Source organism: Paramisgurnus dabryanus, chromosome 17 (assembly GCF_030506205.2).
Source record: "Paramisgurnus dabryanus chromosome 17, PD_genome_1.1, whole genome shotgun sequence".
Lineage (NCBI taxonomy): Eukaryota > Metazoa > Chordata > Actinopteri > Cypriniformes > Cobitidae > Paramisgurnus > Paramisgurnus dabryanus.
Genome location: NC_133353.1, coordinates 31281956 through 31306612, shown reverse-complemented (window position 1 = coordinate 31306612; position 24657 = coordinate 31281956). Strand labels below are relative to the sequence as shown.

General features: G+C 36.7%; 1 protein-coding gene across 1 annotated transcript in view; it reads left to right on the top strand.

The window, feature by feature from the left end:
• prkd1 (protein kinase D1) overlaps positions 1-24657 on the top strand; it is a 61378-nt gene that overhangs the window by 11504 nt on the left and 25217 nt on the right. Inside the window, exons 2-4 of the mRNA XM_065288301.2 lie at positions 11766-11904; positions 24027-24158; positions 24242-24402. Coding sequence (XP_065144373.1) covers positions 11766-11904; positions 24027-24158; positions 24242-24402 — 432 coding nt within the window. The remainder of the gene's footprint in view (positions 1-11765; positions 11905-24026; positions 24159-24241; positions 24403-24657) is intronic.

Below are 24657 nucleotides of genomic sequence, written 5' to 3'. Positions count from 1 at the left end.
CTGGTCTTCCAGCCTGGTCAAGCTGGTGGGTCAGCTGGTCTCGCAGCCTGACCAGCTTAGACCAGCTATACAAAGTGGCCAAAACCCCTCTAAAACCAGCCTGCTACACCAGCTACAACCAGACATTTAACTTTTCAGTAGGGATGCTGGGTTGTTTAGCCCAAAGCGCTGTGTTGTTTTAATCCATGGTTGGGTCAAATTTGGAAAACAACACAGCATTTTTTAGAGCTTATCAAGAAACAGCCATAAATACCTTTGCATGACTGAACAGATGTTTAACGCACCTGCAGAACAACCAGGAATATGTATTTGTTCAATCTTAAAGGAATAGGTCACCCAAAAAATTTAAATACTCTCATTATTAACCAACCCTCATGTTGTCTGTTCATAGTCAAGCAGTTTTGGGGCACCATTGACTTTCATAGTAGGAAAAACTACTTAATACTACAGAAGTCAATGGTTGCTTCAAAAATGTTTGTAAATATATACAGGTTTGGAACACTTAAAGTCCCCGTTAACCGGAAGTCGCGAAGAGCGAAACGAAATATCACACGAGGAAAACAGTAGCCGTGCTTGTGTTTTTTACTGTGATTTAATTGGATATAGAAAAGTAGGCATTTAATTTAAAAATGGAACGGGCAGCAGACTGACACTAGGAGGGGGCGGAGTTAACGGATGCTCCCGCCCAAGTGTCTAGCTGACCTCATCAGAAAAGGATTGCCACAAGGGAGGAAGTACACTTTCAAATTTTAATTTACGTTTATGAGGGCACATGAATAAAAAATGACTTACACAGATAATAAACAATGCAATATTACATTATAAAGTAAGAATTGTGTCGGAGCCGATGGTGTAGTGGGCAGCGCTCCGACATATGGTGCAAACGCACTTCCGGCAACCCGAGTTCGAATCCCGGCTCAAGGTTCTTTGCCGATCCCATACCCCTCCCTCTACTTTCCTGTCGTCTCTCAATTACTGTCTATCAATAAAGGCAAAATGGCCCAAAAAATTACTGTAAAAAAAAGAATTTTATTGGGACTTTAAGGGCGAGTAAATAAAAAGAAGTACATTTTTGAGTGAACTATCCCTTTAACAGGCAAATTTGACATTTGTGGCATCATACTTACAATCATGCATAACTTTCTTTTAAGAATGAAAGAGGAAATTTAGCAAAATGTAAGTGTGAAAGAATGAATGCATTTTCATTGTTTGTCAACTTTATGTATAGCACCAATAAAAATGATTGTTGACCAAGGTTTCAATAGAGCAAAAGTTTCCATTTGTGTTCCAAGCAATAAAGAATTTATTTTAAACCGAAGGTATTAAAGTATTGATGTACGTACGGTCCATAACTCTTATTTACTAAAGCAATTAGCATCTGTTTTATGTTTTACGGATATAAAATGAGACTGATATACAACAACCTTTTTATGTGTTTTTAACAGAAGTCTCTTAAACGTGTATAAAATAGTCCCTATTTATCTGGCTAATGAATAATAAATACCATTAAATGACCTTTAATCTGCTATGAAACAACAAAAATTAGTTCAGCAATTTCAAAAGCACATAAAAGCTCATCTTTCGTGTTGTTTCACGATTGTTGCGCCGCATGCTGTGTAAGAGGGTCTGGTTCGCCTTATCATAGGCCAAATATCGAAATTAAAAAGTCAATTTAGAGATGTACCACCTGCTAAGCCTGTCATGTTATTTTAATGATCTGCTGTAGCACCTCAAAGCCCAACCGAACTTGCGCTGTCTCCAGCCGAGTGCACTTTGCCAGGGGTTAGTTAGTGGGCATGCGGTATTGAGAAAGAGAGCTGTAAAATACTCACTAATAAAGTGTGAACATACAGCTATTAAGGTGACAATGAGAATCTTAGCAGTCCTAAAAGTGAGCTGTAATTAGATACAGTGTGCAGCGCTTTACAGTGCTGCTCACCCAGACGAGCCTTCAGAGGATCAAGTACATGCAAATGTATTTGAAGGAAATCATAATGTCGACATCTTATAGGATATGCTTTCAAAAGTGTGTGTTTTGGATTTATGACCCCCTAGAAATCACTAATGTAGGTGGGTTGATTCGTCAACGCCAATTACGTATACGCAAATGTACGCGCACAGTCAAATGCACTGCCTTGCAAAGTAGTTTGACTCGTGCCTGTACACAGACATGCGACGCATGTGCATTGAGCCAAAATGCATTGCATCTCCCGGGCTACATACTACATTTCCTGTATGTGCATGCACGACCTACCTGTACAATGTATGCAGGATTTAAAGAGCAACTATTTCATTACCTTTTGCATATCGTTTACATCTACTAATACACACCTACACACCAAACAAAATGTAAAATCATGAATCGGACCATTGCTGTTCTTTAAAAAATTTGGCAGTGCACGTATACAGTATGTGCGCACTACTCTGACAAAAATTTTGGTCTGCACACTGTACGCGGACCCTTGCGTTGACATAAAAAATGTACTTTACTTCAGAATAAAGCCCAGAGTATAGTCTGTATTTTATATGTACGGTCAAACGCATTGCCTTGCAAAGTATAATTTATTTGACTCGTACACAGACATACGGCACATGTGCATTGCGTCAAAATGCAATGCATCTTCAGGGCTACATACTGTACTACATTCTCCTTTAGGCACATGCACGACCTACGCAGGGTTTAGAAAAATCCGACTGTGCATGTAGAGTACGCACGGACTCTTCTGATAACGAAAATTGCATTTTATAGGATATGCTTTTAAAAGTGTGTGTTGTGGATTTATGACCCCTAGAAATCACTAATGTAGGCCATGGTTTTACCAATGGTAATCAATACGTTAAAAACATGGTTACTACAAAAAAGCATGGTTAATTTTTGCAAGGGTAGATATAATACCTGGTTCTTTTTGGTCTACATTATGCAAATGCTAGTAAAATATATCTGTAACATTTAATTATTATAATGCGTTAGTTAACATGAACTAACAATGAACAATACTCCTACACCAATTCATAGTTAATGTTAATTTAAGCATTTACTGGTGCATTTACTGGTGCATTTTTATAAATTATGATTGCAAGTTGACTAAGCAAGTTGCAAGTTGATTGCAAGTTAATGCACAATGAATTTACATGAACAATTTTAATTGCAATAATAAACATTAACAAATAATAATAAATGCGATATTTCTTGTTGTTAGTTCATGGTAAATATTAATCCGTCTAACACAACCTTACTGTAAAGTGGGTTTTGGAAATTTTGTAGGAAATTTTGTAATATCATTACTTGACAGACTTCAGTAATACCTGTTGTTCCTGATTTCTGAACATATTCCCCTAATTTTTCCTATAAGAGTAGATAGAACAGATCAACATGAACTTTGTCTAAAATATCTGGATACATGAGCCATATCTTTGGCAAAGAGTGCAGACGCTTGTTTCCTCGTGTGTCTGTATGTGTACGCAGTGTATAAATAGAGGAGCAATGCTCCAATAGTATTGATCAGTGGCTGTTACAGCACAGCTAGCAGCTACTAACCTGCAGACTACACATGGCTTGGACAGACCTATTGACTGATGGTGGTTACAGTTCATGCTGTTTAGGGGCATTGACTGGTTCTCTCTAGATTGTGGTGTGCTTGGGGTTCTGGTAGATGTGCAACAACAGGCCTTATATGTACCGATACTGTATGTGCTGTGCCAATTGGTAAGTATTATGATGCATTTCCATAGTCAGATTGTTATATGTATTAAACATCTACAGGTATGCTGCCGAATACATGGGTTAATATCTGACGATGCTGATGATTCAAATAGTAGAAAAGCAAGAACTTGAAATCCTAGTGAAATTAGGACCAAGTAAGCAATAACTTGAAATCTAGACACAAATGGCCATTAGCACAAAACACACTTACCACAATGGTTACAAGTAAAAAGATGAGTTTATATTCACCACATGACAAATAACTGAAAGCGACAACAAACACGACAACAACAGCGTAAGCAAAAGGAGCAAAAACGGCAAAACAAACACTAATCCGCATAATTCATTCATGTCACAGTGCATGCTGGGACTTTAAGTAGGCCCACAGCATCTATCACTGGGAAAGTCATAGTATTATTATTCCACACCCTGCTTGCAAATTCTCACATTTAAAAGAAACACAGCGAATTGCAATGCTAAAGTTACAAGTCACAGTGATGAGTTTATTACATTTAAGCACTCTGAACTTACCGGGAAATCAAGTTTTTAAAACTCTAGAAAGTCTTGAAATTCATTAGATGCCAGAAAATGTTGTTATATAATAATGATGCTGTATAGCCATCGTCCTGTATTCCCAACAATTAAAGCATAACAACATCCTTTCCAATAATCTCTGTTATGTCAAATATGACACATAACAGTTTCAAGAAAGCCGAGTTCTTTGTTAATGAGATGCAACACTGGACTCACGCTGTGCACTGAATGCTTTTAGTATACAGTATTGCATGAGGATACAAACCACCCTGCTCGGACTTTAGTACCGTATGAATGGCTCTTTCTCTTAAGTCTTATATTTCTATTTTCTCATCATTGCATGTGGCAGACATTTTAATCCAAAGTGATTTACAGTGCAGTGCATTTTAAGCTATACATTTTATCCATATGCATGCTTTCTAGGAATCGAACCCACAAACTTTGCGCTGAAATTGTTTTACCTAATGCACTAGGTGGACACACATTATCAGATTAAGTCTCTCCCTCACTGCTTTTTTCCTGGCATTAATTATGGAGTTAGATATCATCACATACTGTATCTTTTATAGTAAGTTCTTTTTAGTATACATGCCGTTACGTTTTTGTACGATTTGCTTTCACCCCAAATTTTAAGTTGAGTGGTGGGGTTTCATTATTGAATTTTTTCAAATACAATACTTTCTAATCAAAATTTCTAATTTTTTATGTATGAATTATACAAATTTTCCACCTTGTAAAATGTGTACAAATTCCTGTGAGATGGTTGAATGGGGTTTCAAGATGGGATTTTATTACTGTAATAGTATGTTTTTGTATGATTTATTTTATACGAATTTGTACGAATTCGTCACCTTGGAAAGTACTTACACATTCCTGCGAGATGGCTGAATGGGGTTTTCGAGATGAGGTTTTATTACTGTATTTTTTCTAATAAATGTATGTTTTTGTATGATTCACTCATATGAATTATCCACCTCGTAAAATATGAACAAATACCCATAAGATGGCTGCATGGGGTTTTGAGATGGGTTTTTATTACTGTATTTTTTCTAATAATTGTATGTTTTTGTACGATTTACATATGAATTAGCCACCTTTAAAATACTTACACATTTCCGCGAGATGGCTGAATGAGGTTTTGAAATGGGTTTTATTACTGTATTTTTTCTAATAATCATATGTTTTTGTATGATTTACTCATATGAATTAGCCACATCGTAAAATATGTAAAAATTCCCGCGAGATGGCTAAATGAGTTTTGAGATGGGGTTTTATTACTGTATTTTTTCTAGTAATTATATGTTTTTGTACGATTCACTCTGTACAAATTTATACGGATTTGCCACATTGTAAAATACGTACAAATTCCTGTGAGATGGCTGCATGGGGTTTCAAGATGGTTTGGATGTATTTTTTGTAATAATCGTATGTTTTTGTATGATTCACTCATACGAATTAGCCGCCTTGTAAAATGTGAACAAATTCCCGTAAGATGGCTGACTGGGGTTTCGAGATGGGGTTTTATTACTGTATTTTTTCTAATAAATGTATGTTGTTGTATGATTCACTTATATGAATTATCCACCTCGTAAAATATGTACAAGTACCCATAATATGGCTGAATGGGGTTTCGAGATGGTTTTTTTACCGTATTTTTTTTAAAATAATTGTATGTTTTTAAACGATTCACTTCATACAAACTAATACGAATTAGCCACCTCTAAAAAATGCGGACAAATTTCTGTAAGATGGCTGAACGAGGTTTCGAGATGGGGTTTTATTACTGTATTTTTCTAATAATTGTATGTTTTTGTATGATTCACTTCGTACAAATTTATACCAATTAGCCACCTCTGAAAAATACAAACTAATTCCTGTGAGATGGATGAATGGGGTTTTGAGATGAGGTTTTATTACTGTATTTTTTCAAATAATTTTATGTTATTTTACGATTCACTTCATACAAATTTATTCGAATTAGCCACCTTTGAAAAATGCGAACAAATTCCCGTAAAATGGCTCAATGGGGTTTCAAGATGGGGTTTTATGGCATTTTTTTTTCTAATAATTGTATGTTTTAGTACAATTCACTTCGTACAAATGTATACGAATTAGCCACCTCAGAAAAATATGAACAAATTCCTGTGAGATGGCTAAATAGGGTTTCAAGATGGTGTTTTATTACTGTATTTTTTTAAATATTTGTATGTTTTTGTAGGATTTATTTCGTACAAATTTATACGAATTAGCCACCTCTGAAAAATACGAACAAATTCCTGTGAGATGGATTAATGGGGTTTCGAGATGAGGTTTTATTACTGTATTTTTTCAAATAATTTTATGTTTTTGTACGATTTACTTCCTACAAATTTATATGAATTAGCCACCTCTGAAAAATGCGCACAAATTCCCGTAAGATGGCTGAATGGGGTTTCGAGATGGTGTTTTATTCCTGTATTTTGTTCTAATAATTGTATGTTTTTGTACGATTCACTTCATACAAATTTATTCGAATTAGCCACCTTTGAAAAATGCGAACAAATTCCCGTAAAATGGCTCAATGGGGTTTCAAGATGGGGTTTTATGGCGTTTTTTTTTCTAATAATTGTATGTTTTTGTACAATTCACTTCGTACAAATGTATACGAATTAGCCACCTCAGAAAAATATGAACAAATTCCTGTGAGATGGCTAAATAGGGTTTCAAGATGGTGTTTTATTACTGTATTTTTTTATATTTGTATGTTTTTGTACGATTTACTTCGTACAAATTTATACGAATTAGCCACCTCAGAAACATATGAACAAATTCCTGTGAGATGGATGAATGGGGTTTCGAGATCAGGTTTTATTACTGTATTTTTTTAAATAATTGTATGTTTTTGTACGATTCACTTCGTACAAATTTATACGAATTAGCCACCTCTGAAAAATGCGCACAAATTCCCGTAAGATGGCTGAATGGGGTTTCGAGATGGTGTTTTATTCCTGTATTTTGTTCTAATAATTGTATGTTTTTGTACGATTCACTTCATACAAATTAATTCGAATTTGCCACTTTTGAAAAATGCGAACAAATTCCCATAAGATGGCTCAATGGGGTTTCAAGATGGGGTTTTATGGCGTTATTTTTTCTAATAATTGTATGTTTTTATACAATTCACTTCGTACAAATTTATACGAATTAGCCACCTCTGAAAAATATGAACAAATTCCTGTGAGATGGCTAAATAGCGTTTTGAGATGGTGTTTTATTACTGTATTTTTTTCTAATATTTGTATGTTTTTGTACGATTCACTCTGTACAAATTTATACGAATTAGCCACCTCTAAAAAATGCGGACGAATTTCTGTAAGATGGCTGAATGGGGTTTCGAGATGGGGTTTTATTACTGTATTTTTCTAATAATTGTATGTTTTTGTACGATTCACTCTGTACAAATTTATACGAATTAGCCACCTCTGAAAAATATGAACAAATTCCTGTGAGATGGATGAATGGGGTTTCGAGATGAGGTTTTATTACTGTATTTTTTCTAATATTTGTATGTTTTTGGAAGATTCAATATGAATTTATTCGAATTAGCAACCACGTAAAATACGTACATAGTCCTGTGAGTTGGCTGAATTCTTAATGTAATTTTTAATGTAGTGCCCCAGAATCTTTTCTAATGTGAAGTGATACAAAAGAGTCCCTTAATTTTACATTAAAATGATATTGTCTGTTGTGCTCCAGCCACGTTTGACAAATCACAGTGTTTGACGTCACAGAACAGCATCAAACTTCATGCACGCAGTTCTGAGTGAATAATAGCCTGAGACTATAATAACACTGCAGAATGTCATAATCCTAATTTGCATGAATACAATGCTTGCAAATAACAATTTTCAGGTTAAATGAGTGAAAATAGTCTTCTCACAAAGTGGGTAAGAACAGCATATATTTACTTTTCACAGTGCATTGATATAAAAATCTATTTAATACAAGCAACACTTATAATTGCAATAGAACACATATTATGAATATATGTAATACAATGCGTGTATAACAATATGAAGACACGTTTATATAATTTAAGTAATGAAAGGGCTTAGGTTTATTAAGATGTCAAAATGGTGCTGAGAGGAAGGAACTGTGGCTTGGCGTTAAAAGCAGGGCATTGAGTCTGGTACGGCGTGGGCGAGTGGGGGCTGACAGTTAATACAGATGATTCACTTCTTACAAGCTTTGAGTGCTCGCTCGCTCGCTTTCCATCCCCATCCAGTTTTTCCCCAACATACCTGCCTCTTTCCGCACACGCAAGTGCTCGCTCCACCCTGACGACCAGCTTCAGCAACCAGTGGTTTTAAAGGGAAGACAACATCCAAATTGATGTTCTTCTCGGCGCTCTAGCCTGTCATCTGTAAAACACATACAGCGAGATGGCAGAAAATGACAGTCATGAAAGACCATCAAGCACGGAGGTCTGGGCAGCCCTCTAAGAGGCAATAACATAGAGTTATTGTCAGTGGATTCCACCGATCGGAGCCAGACATCTCCCAAGGGGTTAATGACAAGGATCGGTGTGTCTCCAGCTTTGATGGTTCAGACATGCAGCAGATATATGTGCATCCATTTGTGCCAAACAAACGAATGGTACTCAATCAGGAAAGAGCCTTGGGTGTCCGCTGCCATGACAACCCACACTGTTACAGTGAGGCTGCTGTCATGGTGACCTCAAAAGCACACTTGCTTCTGTGTTTCTTCATTGTGTAGCGTTCATTAAAGAAGGGAACGAATGAGCACAATTAAATAGCAAAACAGAAAAAAGAAAGAAAAGCAAAAACATTTATTCTGTGGCTTGCACAATTTGCATCAATTTCAAACATGTGAATATCAGGAACATCTGCGTTCGATGCCCGAATCAAATTTTTTCATGCTTTTGAAAAAGCTGTTGAATCTGTGCTCGCAGCGCTATGCTTTTAACATGCGAGTCTGTCACCTTGGTGAATTTTACTCAGTGACTGAATGATACGCTAACAACACGTTTTGGTGCAGTGCACATCTCTTGTGGGCGTTCGGAGGTGAGCTCCTCTGCCGGGTTGCTTACAGTGATGGATTCGTCTCTGTTTTCAACGAACCACTGTTCTGGTTTGAAATAAGCTTAAAACACGTATGATCAAATGCTCTTCGGACTGTAAATGGCACGTTATACAGTGAGAAGCTTGGATTCGTGTATACTGTAAATGTGATATGGATATTAAGCTGGACTGGAAACAAGGCAAATGATTAGCAGTCTGTTAACCTGTAGCCTGATTATCATCATATGCTATCACAGTCTGTTAGCATCCAGATATCTTGGATAGATGCATTTTTTATTCCCACAGTTGCTTTCTCTGCCTACATTTTTGCATAACCTGAAATACGTCACTCCAGGTATGACCCTGGACCACAAAACCAATCATAAGCATCAAATTTTTTAAATTGAGATTTATACATAAATCTGATAGTTGAATTTCTTTATATTAATGTATGGTAGGACAATATTTGTCAGAGATACAACTATTGAATAAAAAATTGGAATCTAAGGGTGCAAAAAAAAAATCGAAATATTGAGAAAATCGCTTTTAAAGTTGTCCTTAGCAACTGGATCCAATCACAAAATATATATATATATATTTACAAAATATCTTCATGGAACATGATCTTAAAGCAACACCAAAGAGTTTTTTTTACCTTAAAATTACGTTTCCAAAAAAGTTTCAATCACTCGGATCACATTCGCTTTGCAGCCCTCTATCAGCCAATACCGCACTAAAGAAGTTTCCAACCGTTGGGTCGCGATCCTGTAGTTCGAGTGAAAACTTCAAAAACTTGCTTTACGGCAGACCTTCAATCCAATCAGAGCCAGCTATGCTGCAGTATATACGACAGTGGTAATTGACAATTCCACTTCTAACCTGTAGGGGGAGCAAAGAGCAAAAACTCTTTAGTGTTGCTTTAATATCCTAATATTTTTTGGCATACAACAAAAATCAATAATTGTGACCCTAAAGTGTATTGTTGATTATTGCTACAAATATACCCGTACGACCCTTTGTGATCCAGGGTCATAAATCACTGCATCTTTCGATGAATGTCCACTAGAGGCATTTTGTTTTTGTCTTTTTTGAAACAGGATTTTTTAAAGTTACGAAGCAGACACATAGGCCTACACAAAATAAGTAGATTTGTGTAGTTCTCAATAATAGTCATTTAAGCGTAAACAATTTCAATTCAAAGAAATTTTGACAGTCACACGACCAGTGAATGACTATTATTTTATATATTCAAACATTTCATTAGTCCCGAAAGAGGCAGAAAACCTCCTAAAAGTTGTTCGAGGATGGTGTTTGCCTACATTTATTTAGGCATTTATTTATTTATTTAGAATTAAGCGTTCTTCCACCATATCATTCCCTAGATGGCATTTTAAACATTAATATTGTGACCCATAAATAGCCAACAATACATGGGTCAAAATTATTGATTTTCTAATGCCAAAAATCATTATGATATTAAGTAAAGATCATGGTCCATAAAGATATTTTGGACATTTTCTACTAAAATGTATCAAAAATGTATTTATCATTAGTAATATGTGTTGCTAAGAACTTCATTTGGACAACTTTAAAGGCAATTTTCTCAATATTTAGATTTTTGCACCCTTTGATTCCAGATTTTCAAATAGTTGTATCTCAACAACATATTGCCCTATCCTATACCATACAGCAGCGGAAAGCTTATTTATTCAGCTTTTATTCATCTTTTTTGATTAATAAATGTCAATTTCAAAAAATTGACCCTTATGAATGGTGTTGTGGTCCACGGCAACAAGCCATACATTCATTTTGCTAGTGCTTACAGAATAGTTTATTTTACAATCCTGTTCTTTGTGTACGGTGCATACTATGTATTAACTGTTTAAAAACAAATGATTTGTGACAGGCAGAATAGTTTTTATATGCGTTGTCTTTGTTTGTGGCGTAATAAAACTTAAATAGCTCGGATGCGAGTTCCCTTTGTGAACTGTGCAGGTTTGAATTGCCATTACATCCAGGCCGTCTCTGAGTGTTGCTGCAACTCAACCCAGCAGGGATCAATAGGGAACGAGGCTAGTGAGCCATTTCCCCAGCGGTCTACGCGGGCCAGTCAATATGTTGCTCTTTCTTTTGACATTGAATTGATTGTGAGGCTGCTGTTCGTAAAACTGTTTAGGAGCAGTCAAGAAGAAAGTTTTCAGTGCTATAAATGTGTTGTTTTCATGAGTAAGCTTCGCCTTTGGGAATGGGCAAAGTATTTTTGAAGAACCGGATGAACAGCGTGAAGTATACGTTGTTTCCCGTCAGTTGAACATGTGGGCAGGGCTTTTAGATTATTTTTGCCTGAGTAGATGAGCAATCGTTTCATGTGGGCTAACATCACAAACCGCACAGCAGCACATGGCCAGAATGGTCTTCACCATCATCTTTATTAACACCTGACAGATATCGTTTCTTCTCTGTCACAGTTCCCGGAATGTGGCTTCTATGGGATGTATGATAAGATTCTTCTGTTCCGGCATGATCCGAACTCGGACAACATTCTGCAGCTGGTGAGGTGCGCCGCCGAAATCATGGAGGGAGACCTGGTGGAAGTCGTCCTGTCAGGTAAAAATACTTCATAATTTAGTCAACTTAATGCCATCTTAGATGTATGATCTCAGGCGAAAACAATCAGAGTTATATTAAAAAGTATCCTGGCTCTTCCTGAATCCCATCCATCATCAAAAAGGAATCCATATCGCTCCAATGGGTTAATAAATGTCTTTTGAAGTGAAACGATACGTTAAAACATCTGTATACAAATCGTTAAGTAGGACAATCATTGGTGTCACGATTTTTGTGACTATTCTTTATATTCATATTAAAAAAAAATGCAGTCATGGCAAACGCAGGAACCAATGATCGACTGACTTACTGACATGGAGTTGGCATGCCGCCATTTTTAATCTACGGTAATTCTGTTTATATTCCAATGCAATGTGACGACCGCCAAATACACTTTTTATTTTTTATTTTATTTCTGGCAGTGGCGGCCAGTGACTTCTTTTTTCGAGGGCGCTCGATGCAACATGTATGTAGTCCGTCATGTGTGTGGTTCATAATTTCAAAATATGTGTTCTGCACGTCGAGTGAACCTGTGTGCATCACGTGTCTTGTCAAAATAAGTGCCTGCAGCAGACGCAAATAAAGGGTTTATGATAAAAGAGACGCTCGCATTTGCCAGATACTCGCATAATCAGAGTTTACTGTTAAGGGAGTGTCTTGCGTGCATTTTGTGAACGTGAGCGTCTCTTTAATTATAAATGGTTTTGACGCATGTGCAGCAGACACTTATTTTGACAAAACACGTGATGCACATGGTTCACATGACTCAACAAACACATATTTTGAAAAAACGAGCAACACACGACACATTTTGAATTTGCGCCCCTCGGATGAGCAGTCACGGGCCGCCACTGATTTCTGTTACTTTAACATTTTGTCATGCCCCTATATGCAATTATATACCAGCAGTCGTCTTCTTTATAAATAGGAGAGATGTGACTTACCCCGATTGCGATTCGTGTACCATTTCTGACTCCTTATTTTAGTCTCAGAATCATCTCATTTACCACTCTGGATAAGTTGATGCGCATCCAAGTTTTAATGTCGCACCCGGTGTGAAAACCGGAGTTGCTTCGCTGAGGAAGCGATGGAGTTATCGTGTTTGACACTGCTAAAGTGTTTCTAAAAACACTTGGCAGGCCTTCCCCCTTCGCTTATTCTGCCTGTGCTCTTGCAGGTAATTGAGTGAAGTCTACTCCAAAGAGATGAAGGAGACTGACACCCTCCCAGTCATTTTGCCAAGTCTATGTGAGTTTGCCTCTATCTGTGCATATCTGTGACAAGACGTATCAGGTGATTAATTCACCCAGATGCGCACATTCTCTTTGACGGGCCTTCGGGAGCCTGGAGTAACACTTCTCGATGACACACTCGACAGCTGATTTCACTGTAAAGTAACAGTTGAGTTCTACCACAAATGTCAGGTCAATGGTTATTCATTATGACGACACCCGAGGGAGATGAGACGGCCATTTGATTATCACATCACTTTTCTCTGAGGAAAATTCTTGCAATTGTGGTCCAGCACATATTTTATTAAAGGGGACATATCATCCAAATCAGACTTTGTTCATGTTTAAGTGCTATAATTGGGTCCTCAGTGCTTTTATCAACCTAGAAAATGTGAAAAAAACTCAACCCAGTAACTTAGCTTCGGTAAACCATTCTCTACAAGTATGTGAAAAAGTAGGTCATTGAAATGTGGCTCCTCTTGTGATGTCAGAAGGGGATAATACCGCCCCTTAATCTGCACTATCCAACCATGGCACTGCCATTTAGTGCACAGATCAACTCATTTGTATTTAAAAGGACACCCAAAAACACCAAATTTTTGCTCACAAAGTGGCAATTTAAATATGCTATAATAAATTATCTATATGGTATTCTGAGCTAAAACTTCACATATGTACTCTGGGGAGACCAAAGTTTTATTTGACATATTAAAAAAGTCTTGTGAAAAGTCTTCTGTATTAAGTCAGGGCTAGCACTTCCTATGCACAGATCACATAGTCTGTCTAGGACACAGGCACTTTAAAACAGTAAGTTTTAGTTGCTTAACAGATAAATGTAAATAAATTAATAAATTAAAAAAATGTAATATTTTATTAAATAAATACTTTGTGTACATTAGAGGACCTCTGAAAACCTCTGCGATGCCATAGAACAGGGGTTCCCAAACTTTTTTCCTGCGCACCCCCTTCTATGCCCCAACCGTGTTGGCGCACCCCCAATCCCCACTTCAAAAAAAAAACGCTAAAACTATTTGTTTTTAAAGACTCACGTTTAATCATGCGCAAATAACCAGGGGCCGGTTGCAACAGCCGGACGTTAAGAAGTTGGGTGTCGAGCTTAGCTACGTCTGACATTGTGAAAAATATTTACGCATGTTGCACCATCTGAATCTACGAACAGACGCAGCTACGCTCAGCGTAGATGATGCACGCCCCCGTGTATGCGTTTAACCACTGTGATATTTAGATGCCATTCGAGTTTACTATGGTAAACAACGTACACTTACTGCCGTCAGCTAATAGATGATATATGAGAGTTTCCTCATGTTTACCAATGCGCTCTCCTTCTAGATGCGTGCGTAATGTGCAGACCCAACATTCACGAAAGCCTTTTCTTAACAGCTCAAGTTTAAAACAAAATTAAATGGAAGCTTTTAATAAGTTCTCTACAGTGTCTTTGTAAGTATTTATGTATTTTATTATATAATTCATTGCCGGTCTCTTTACCATGCATGAAAACACATTTCTCGCGTATCCTGTGCATTAGACGTACCCATGTCTCGTCACATTTCATTATTTCTATTTTTGCCATTAAAAAGTCTCTCTCTCTTGGTCCCTCTCCTCCTTCGTGACTAACAACTTTATCATAATACGTCCCACACTTGACAGTTTCCCTGATTTCAGCCAGTTAAGCATATTTATAATATATATGAAATGAATTAAAAGAGCTGGCACGCATATAGCGGCGCAATGCATAACAGAAGAGCAGTGCGTAGAAAAAGACAGCAGCTGTCTTCTACGTTCTTCATGTCATTTATAAAGTTTGAATCCTTTAGTCATCATTAACTTTAGTTAGTTAGCACAGAAAACGTTAGCATAGAAGTTAGCATATAAGAACAACCAGTGCATTCTTCAAAATATCTCCCTTCGTGCTCCATGTGACCCTGACTATCAGAAAAAATTGTCAAGAAATGGTCCCAAGCCATCACTGGGGCAGTACCCTATTGAAAGGTCCTTTAAAATGTATAAACTTACTGTGGTACTTATATGGACTCTTTAGGTCCAGATGTGTACTTCATAAAAGGGTACTGCCAATAGTGACATTTTTTTGTTAAAATGTTTCTTACAGTATGCCTGTAAAAAATGGGTTAAGCTTTTTTTGTGATTTGCTGTTTTCTACATAAAATCATCCTACATAATGTAAAGAACAGGCTGTGAAAAAATAATACTGACTATTATTGAGTAAGATCATATCAAAGATTTAAATTAATGAGTGAAATCAAAGTGCTCCTCATCTCATATTTTCATTATTTTAGCCTGGGTTTCACAGACAGGGTCAGAAAGGGAATGGGTTTGGAACAAACATGAGAGCGAGTAAACCATGCTGTATATCTTTGGATGAACGTTCTCTTTAACGCTGATTTTGTATGCCATTTGGTTTTCTACTGTATGTACAGGTAGCTGATTTCTTCTATGGTTTGTAATTGGTATATCTGGAGAAAAACAAAGTGAAAAAAAAGAAAACAAGAATGAGCAGGCCAATAAATGTTGATCTCGGACGATCTCGACTAGTAATTAAAAAGAGCAACATTTTGTGAAAATATGACCTACGCTCTCTCTGCTGGGTCTCTGCTCAGTCTGTTGCATTCGTAAAATCTTTATTCGCCGGATAAATTTAGAGTAACCACGGGTTGGCTCCCGTGAAGCGCACTGACAGGATGTTTGGCTGTGCCTGGATCAACATAATTGCAACAGAGAAAGTAGATAAAAATACAAGTGGCACACTGAAGAGTAAGAAGCGTGGGATTAATAACTACGTGAATTTTAAGCAGCATGCACAAACTTTTATGCGCCAAGGTGATAATGATCGGGTCATTCCTGTTATGCAGCACCTTTCAACTCTGTAACTTTAAAAAATATTATATGCTTGTGTTGGGATTTAAAAAAGGTATTTTTATAAAAACTTTAAACCAGACTTTTGAGAATGTGCTCTGGTCAAGATCAGGTACTTACACTCTATTAATTATAATTTACAGTTTACAACAGCAAAAATAAATAAATAAATAAATAACAGGATGAAACCTAACAAGATTTGTACTTTAAGGTTGGTTAAAAACTTGGAGTTGTACAGTAAGTTTTAAATTGAGTCTCAAACAAAATCTAAGCTGTTTTCCAGCGGTATTACACAGTTAAAGGAATAGTCCATTTTCTTAAAAGAAAAATCCAGGGCCGGGTTTCCCGATAACGATTGAACTTAGCTCTTAAGAGCGCTTTTTACGAGCTACTTAACGAACATTCGTTGTTCATTTACGTGCGTTTCCCAAAGATGCACGTTAAACGATCGCTCGCAGCTGGGTTTTAAGTGCTACTTACGAGTCGCTATCCGTTTGTCAAGTGCTGAAATGACACCAATAGAAAGACTCGAATTTGTAGCAGAAGCTTGTTTAGGCTAATGATCTTCAGCTGATGTGCACTAATGTTTTTTTATAATATTTTTCATTATTGTTTGATGACTAAATATTATAAAATATAGTCATTAAACAATTATTTGTTTAAAATTATTAAAATGTTTTAATAATTTGTGCATAATGAAATATTCTTTTCCGTATGTAGTTAGGACTCGTCCCACTGCGAAATGCCTTCTGCATTTTATGTAATAGTTTAGATTATTATTATTATTATTAGTTTTTATGTTTATTCATTATTAGGGATTATTGCATTGTACCGTACATATTTATTTGGTTTCCTTAATCAGATGCCATTTCACTTCAAAACAATTATTTTTTTACTGTAGATTAATTATAGAAGCAATTGGTAGAAACCATTTATCAATTTAATAGTACCAACTATTACCAAAATTATAATTTAATTTAATTGTAATTTAAATTTGATTTCTCATTTTAATTTTAAATATATTATATTAAAGTAATTTAAACAAATAAACAAAGAAGAACCCAATAAATAAATATACATTACATTTAAAACATTACATTATCGTCATTGCAGCAATTTGCTGGTTGTCCTGCAGGTGACCTTGTAACACTGCTGTCTTACGATGCACTTATGTATGAACGATTACTCCAGAGCACTCGTAGATCTACAATGATTTTCAAGTGCTACTTAAGTTACGAAGCTTTTGGGAAACGGCCCGTAATTTTAAAATGATTCGTACGATCGTTTTTACGATCAACTTAGCCTTACGATGCTTTTGGGAAACCCGGCCCAGATAATTTACTCACCACCATGTCATTCAAGATGTTAATGTCTTTCTTTGTTCAGTCGAGAAGAAATTATGTTTTTTGAGGAAAACATTGCAGGATTTTTCTCATCTTAATGGACTTTAATGGAAACCAACACTTAACACTTAACTCAACACGTAACAGTTTTTTTCCAACGGATTTTTAAAGGACTATAAACGATCCCAAAGGAGGCATAAGGGTCTTATCTAGCAAAACGATTTTCATTTTTGACAAGAAAAATAAATATACACTTTTAAACCACAATTTCTCGTCTAGATCCAGTCCTGAAAGCGTCAGCGTGACCTCACGCAATACGTCCTGACGTCAAGAGGTCACAGAGGATGAACGCGAAACTACGCCCCAGTGTTTACAAGTGTGTTGGAAGAGGACCGTTCCGACGTTGTTGTATGTGGAATGATACTAATTAATGTATTTGTGTCAGTTTATTGTTTACAATGGTCCGCAAATGTGCGTTTTATATATGTAACACGTGACCTCCCTACGTCACTACGCATTTACGTTAGGTCGCGCTGGACCGGATCTAGGCGAGAAATTGTGGTTTAAATTTTTATATTTGTTATTTTTCTTGTCAAAAATGAAAATCGTTTTGCTAGATAAGACCCTTATGCCTCGTTTGGGATCGTTTATAGTCCTTTGAAACTCCGTTGAAAAAAACTGTTACGTGTTGAGTTAAGTGTTAAGTGTTGGGTTCTATTAAAGTCCATTAAAATTAGAAAAATCCTGCAATGTTTTCCTCAAAAAACATAATTTCTTCTCGACTGAACAAAGAAAGACATAAACATTTTGGATGACATGGTGGTGAGTAAATTATCTGGATTTTTCTTTTAAGAAAATGGACTATTCCTTTAACTCTTAAAATGTCTTTGGATCTCATAAGCGTTGATTTTATGACAATGAGATTGTGATACCTGCTATGATTTGTTATTTTTTGTGGTTTATCGTTTTCCACATAAAATCACATTACATAATGAAAAATAACATTATCTGTGAAAATATAATCTTAAGGTCATGTCAAAGATTGAAAATCAATGAGTGAAATTTAACTTTGATGCTCATATTCTCATCATTAGGTTATAAAACTTTAGCCTGGATTTAAAATACAGTGTCAAATTTAATTCAGTGATAAAAAAATAAATTATATATATATATATTTTATTTTATAAAAATATATAGAACCTAATCATTTACACAGCAATGAAAGAAGATTGCTGTACTGTAAATGTAGTATTAAAAAAACTATAAATATGAATATTATACAAAATTGCAGATATATTAGGGGTAAATTTAATTAAAAGAATATATAGCCATATTCTTTCTATCTTCTATACTGCCACACATTGCTTATCATTAAACTATACATTAACTTTTGATGGCGGTCTATGAGAAGGCCAGAATGTTGGACCACAGCAATTTCAGTTTCCACTAGCAGTAAAGGCACATAGTGTTTGCATTTAGTCAACTTAAGATGCTTTTCAGCATCGTGCTTATTTCCCTGAAGCATTTAATGACAGTTTACAGGTAGTTCAACTTGCAAACATATCTTGGCCTTTAAACAAAAGGCAAAACAATAATTTGAATGAATTGAGGTAATTTAGCCGCAGAATGGCTAATCAGAATGTATTCTGCTCGAGCGTGCTAGTGGAAGCCATGTTGGAGAGGAGGCAACACACACGCCTGTCGAGGCAGGCAGTTCTCCCGCTGCGCTCGCCACTCAACCGCTATTGGTCCTGTCAACATGTAGCCGACAAGAGCCAATCAAAACACTCCAACCACCCTAAAAGCTTCCCTTTCATGATACAATTTGCACATGTAAATAAAGCTGGGTTTGTTTGGAAGATTTCAGATGCCAATTAAAAATAATTTTTTATGGATTTGGGTTTGTGTTCTTTTATGTTTTGGTGCACAGGTTTGTTTGTTTCTTTCTTTATTTTGGATTAACAGTTGAGTATTATTTGATTTCTTCCTCCTTCCACATAATAGATCTCCAAATATAAGACAGGATTTGAAACTGAAGAACTGATGCCATATAATGTTCTTTAAATTTCTCTAATAAAAAATACAGTATTGTGCAAAAGTCTTAGACCAACACCAGCTTTGTTGTTTTAGCAAAGTTGTAATAACCATCCATATGTATATTTCACTCTCTTTATTAAAGGGATAGTTCACTTTAAAATGAAAATTCTGTCATCATTTTCTCATCCTCATGTTGTTCTAAACCTGTATGAATTTCTTTTTTCTGATGAACACAAAAGAAGATATTTTGAGAAATGATGGTAAACACACAGCAGATTTTCCATTGACTTCCATAGTAGTAAAAAAATGATTTGGAAATATTGTGATAAATGATGAAGAAAATATTTTGATAAATTATGATAAGCACAAAGTTGACGGTACCCATTAAATTCCATCATATTTTTTATTCCTACTATGGAAGTCAATGGTCACTATCTGCTGTGTGTTTACCATCATTTCTCAAAATATCTTCTTTTGTGTTTATCAGAAAAAAATTCATACAGGTTTAAAACAACGTGAGGATGAGAAAATTATGACAGAATTTTCATTTTAAAGTGAACTATCCCTTTAAGATACAAACGGAAAATACAGAAAATGTGTGCACAAAATATTAAAAAGCACAATTATTATTAACACAATGTCTTCTTTAGGCAAAAGTCTTAGTTTGACCTCTCTTGGCACTAAACATCTTTTGAAGAGGTTGAAGTCATCAGATTAGTATTAGAAATTAGGATTTCATTTTCATTTTTGATTTAGGTTTAAGGGTCCTATTTTAACAATCTAAGCAAATGGTCTAAAGCGCACGGCATTTAGGGTGTGTCCGAATCCACTTTTACAAGTAAATAAAAGATCACTGTAATCTCAAAAAGGTTTTTATAAGAATAATTTACAAATATGCTAAAAAAATTGGTTTGCATAAGTAAAAAAATACTTTATTTGTAACAAACAGAAGAATTTACAAACGTGTGGTGAATTTAGCACTGGGACAGCACCATGAGTGTTTTGAAAAAATTACTTAAAGTCATACAATAAATCCATGGGGTAGCATTTAAAAAATCTAAATAAATGCAATATATTTTTGCATTTTTTATAAGAGAAAAAAATCTGCTTACTTTCAAGCTGATCTCAGCTTCACGCCTTCTAAAGTCCTGTAAACTGTCCTCATTTATGTCCAAGAGATTTAAATTTTTTAATTTGTCATAATTTAAAAATGTTTGTGTGGTGCTGCACATCCATTGTGTGCCATAAGCAAACGTGCGTTGTCGTCCCATTTATAGGTGCATACTAACGCTCTTTAAATAACAAAAACAATATTGCGCCAATATTGCGGTTTAAGCTGATCAATGACGTAGTCTATTTTAGTTTCCTTAAAAAAGCAACGTGCCAACAATGCACCTGAACACACCTCGTTTTCAAGCCAGCACGCCTATGGGCACACAAATCAGAGTCCTGCACGGGTCCATTTTTGGAGACCCGCTCCCGCCCATACTCGCAAAGTTCAGCACCAGATCCGACCCGTTACTCGTGATAATATCAAAATTAAATCCGCACCCGCCCAGACCCGTTAATATTTGGCGTGTTACCCGACCCGTACCTGCACACGCATAAATCACACACGCTAAAATCATTCCAATTAAAGTGCTTTATTTTTTATCTCCTACCTATCTCAACATCACAACAGCGTCATGAATGGGCTAATGAAACAGGCTAAAGTGCGCTTTGTTTTGTGCCCTTCAAGTAGCCTACCATCAGCACCTAAATAAGCTATGGACAGAGCCGGCGCCTGACCATAACTAACAGGGGTGCACATGGCTTCCAACGGGGGGGCACGCAATTGCAATAATAACTTGCAAAAACAAGACATTAAAACAACAAATACAGTACAGTCCAAGCACACACTCATACAAATGGTACAGACTGTCAGCTCATTTCCCGTATAAAGTGCAAAAGACCACAAACTACAGTATGCGCAAAACTATTGAACTTCGACCGCGGCATGAGCGCAAGCTGAGCTCCGCTGCGCTCGCGCTTTGCTCAACGCAACAACAAACCGCCCTCGCGCGGCGCAAGCCATTGAAATGAATGGGTTTCATATCGCAGCGCACACCGCGTCCTAGCTTTAAAAAAGCCGCTTTACCATAATCACGTCGTAATGCTGTTAACGGTCTATAGCCACACTTCACATTTAAGCTTACGTAATTTAAAAAACGCTAACCTACCTTTAAAATAGCTGAAGACGGCGTGTACGAACATTAAACTTCCTTAAAACAGTGTCCTGTAGATTTGTAAATTCCACCTCGACCTCTAATCTCTGAGTTTGAGCCAGTCTGTGTTTGCATGAAGGCAGATGGAGCAGGCGGTGTTGGTTCGTTCTAAATGTTCTAATATCCATATTTTACACGATCCATAAAATGCCACGAAAAAACACGTTGCTAGTATCAAGTCACAAATATGCTAAAGACGTAAGACGGGTGAGACGCGGCAATACATCCAATCAGAGAAACTGGTCTATTTTAATAAAAAAAAAACATATATCAACTATATTTTCCTCATTTGATTACATTACACGTCATGAAACGTTTACTTTATTTTAATTATACTTGATATATATTAAATTAATAAAAAACTTTGTAGGGGGGGCACAACAACCTGTTTGGGGGGGCACTGCCAAGAATGCCCACCCCTTGACGCCGGCCCTGGCTATGGATCCTGATAACTATACACAAATAGACCTATTAATGGAAAAAATACAACCTACCTACACAACCCTGCTGTGCTCCTAAGTCTCACCTCGAAATGCTTTCTAAGAGAAGACGTTCCCAGCTTCCAGGCCGGCTGTCAACGGCAAAACTTTTTGAAACTCCTTCAACGCTCACTCCAACAAGGCTACGAGAAGCATCAACAATGGTCGCACACTGTCGCAGTGGTGGTGGTGACGTGATGGGTCAAATGTCAAATGTTGAGCATGTAATGGTAATTTAGACATACAAATATTGCACATATTTTGATTTGCGCTACTACCCACCCGCACGGAGTTAATTATCCGACCGCATCCCCGCCTGTGAATTTTAAGAAGGTCACAATCCACCTGTTTTAGACACTTTTATGCGCGTACCTGACCCGTTTCAGGACTCTGGCATATATGTATTTGTAATTTAAACAACGTGACACTGGACGTGAAAACTAGCAAAAAAACAATTGCATTGCGCTGCATTGTGCCGGGTGTATGACAGGGCCCTAAGAAAGCCTGCAGCACTTCACACTTTAGGTTATAATTTTACTCTGTTTTACATTTTTTAATGCTCACTATACCATTGCAAAAACAACAAATCTAATGGTGCCATGGTGGCCTAAGACTTTTGCACAGTATACTGTACATCCAAATCCTTAATTAATTTGTACTGACCAGCAGCCCCTCAAGAGACACCACTGTCTCTAGTCCATTAACCCTGACAGACACCCGGTCTCCCCATCTGATCTGAAGTAGTGAAGGCCTGCTGCCCAGACCTTGTGGCAGTTCTGTGGAGATGGCCAGCGTTTGCCAGACTGTGCCATTGATAGATTCGGTTTGGCCCACCATCTCATCCATCTGTACCCCAAAGATACGCATGCCTTGTGGGAGGACTGAGAGAGGACAGTTCATAATAATAAAAATAAAACTCCCTTTGCAACATTTGTTTGCTTTTCAAACATGACATGTTTATTTATTGCTACTGGGATTTAGAGGAAAGCTAATTCCCCCGTGAAGTTGAAAGTCCAAATAATGCATATGAAAAATAAGGTTATTTATGCAAGTTGTTATGAGAAAACAACTTTAATTATGATTTTAAGTCGTAAATTGGGAATTAAGTACTTGGAAGGATCCATGACTCACTTCGCTTTAACAACAACATTCGCACACAAATAACAGATGTCTCAGAGTCTAAGGTTGTCAAAACTTGACACTTCCTTTGCGTGTCCTTAAATGAAATTCTGAGGATTAACGTTTTTGTGTTTAACAGCAGATGCTTTTTTATCAAAGCAATTTACAATCAAGTGCACAAATTGTGTTAATTGCATCGGAACAGGTAGTGGAAAGGCATTTTCTCAAAATCAATTTTCTTACACAATTTAAAGGTTGAAGATGACTTAAAGCGCACCTATTATGCAAAATCCACTTTTTTTTTTTGGATATAAATGTGTGTTGGCAGTGTCTGAACACAATCACCCCACAATAAAAAATATCCACCCACTTCCACTATTTTAAAACACATTAAGCCAAAACAATCTCATTATGGAGTTTTGATTTTCTTGTTAATGTGATGTCACACAGATAGAGCCCCACCCATAGCGACTGACTGACAGTCCCGCATTACCATAGTTTCCACCCTCCGCGAGTTGTACGTTGTCTGCCATATCTCAGATCTATTTTAACTGAAAGTGCTCATGGTCTCTTTTGGTAAAGAAGTGAGGAGCAGTAGCTCATTTGCATTTAAAGGTACAGACACTAAAACAGCACATTTTGCTTCCACCCAAATAGGACAGACACATTCTGGGCACACCTGAGACTTATATTACATCTTATAAAAATGTTTTCTAACATTTTTTAATGATTGTGTGTTGTGTTTCAAACCTACAGCCTCAGCTACTGTGGAGGATTTTCAGATCAGACCTCACTCGCTCTTCGTTCACTCATATCGAGCGCCAGCGTTCTGCGATCACTGCGGAGAAATGCTGTGGGGTTTGGTGAGACAGGGTCTGAAGTGTGAAGGTAACGTTTGTAAAGGTTATACGTAAACTAAACTCGAAGAAATTACAATAAAGACATGCGATTATCTTTTGTTGTGATGTCAGGCTGTGGGCTTAACTACCATAAACGGTGTGCCTTTAAAATTCCAAACAACTGCAGTGGCATCCGTAAACGTCGACTGTCCAACGTGTCCCTCACCGGCCTGAGCAACACTCGCTCCATATCTGCCGATCCATCTCCTTGCACCTCTGATGAAGTTTTACTGGTAAGTTTCATCTTTAAAATCACTGGGCAATGCTCAACGTGGTTCAGCATTGAATCGTCGCATTGAAGCTTTGTATGTAAATTAATACAAAAATTGCAAAACGTGGGAATCCTAGCAACAACTTGATCTCTGGTGGCATTCATAATGACCATAGATTTGATGCATGCACCATTTTTGTTCATCCTAAATGTGCCTCCACACCCACAGACTGCCCACAATACTGACAGTCTAATGCATATGGCACATAAAGATGTT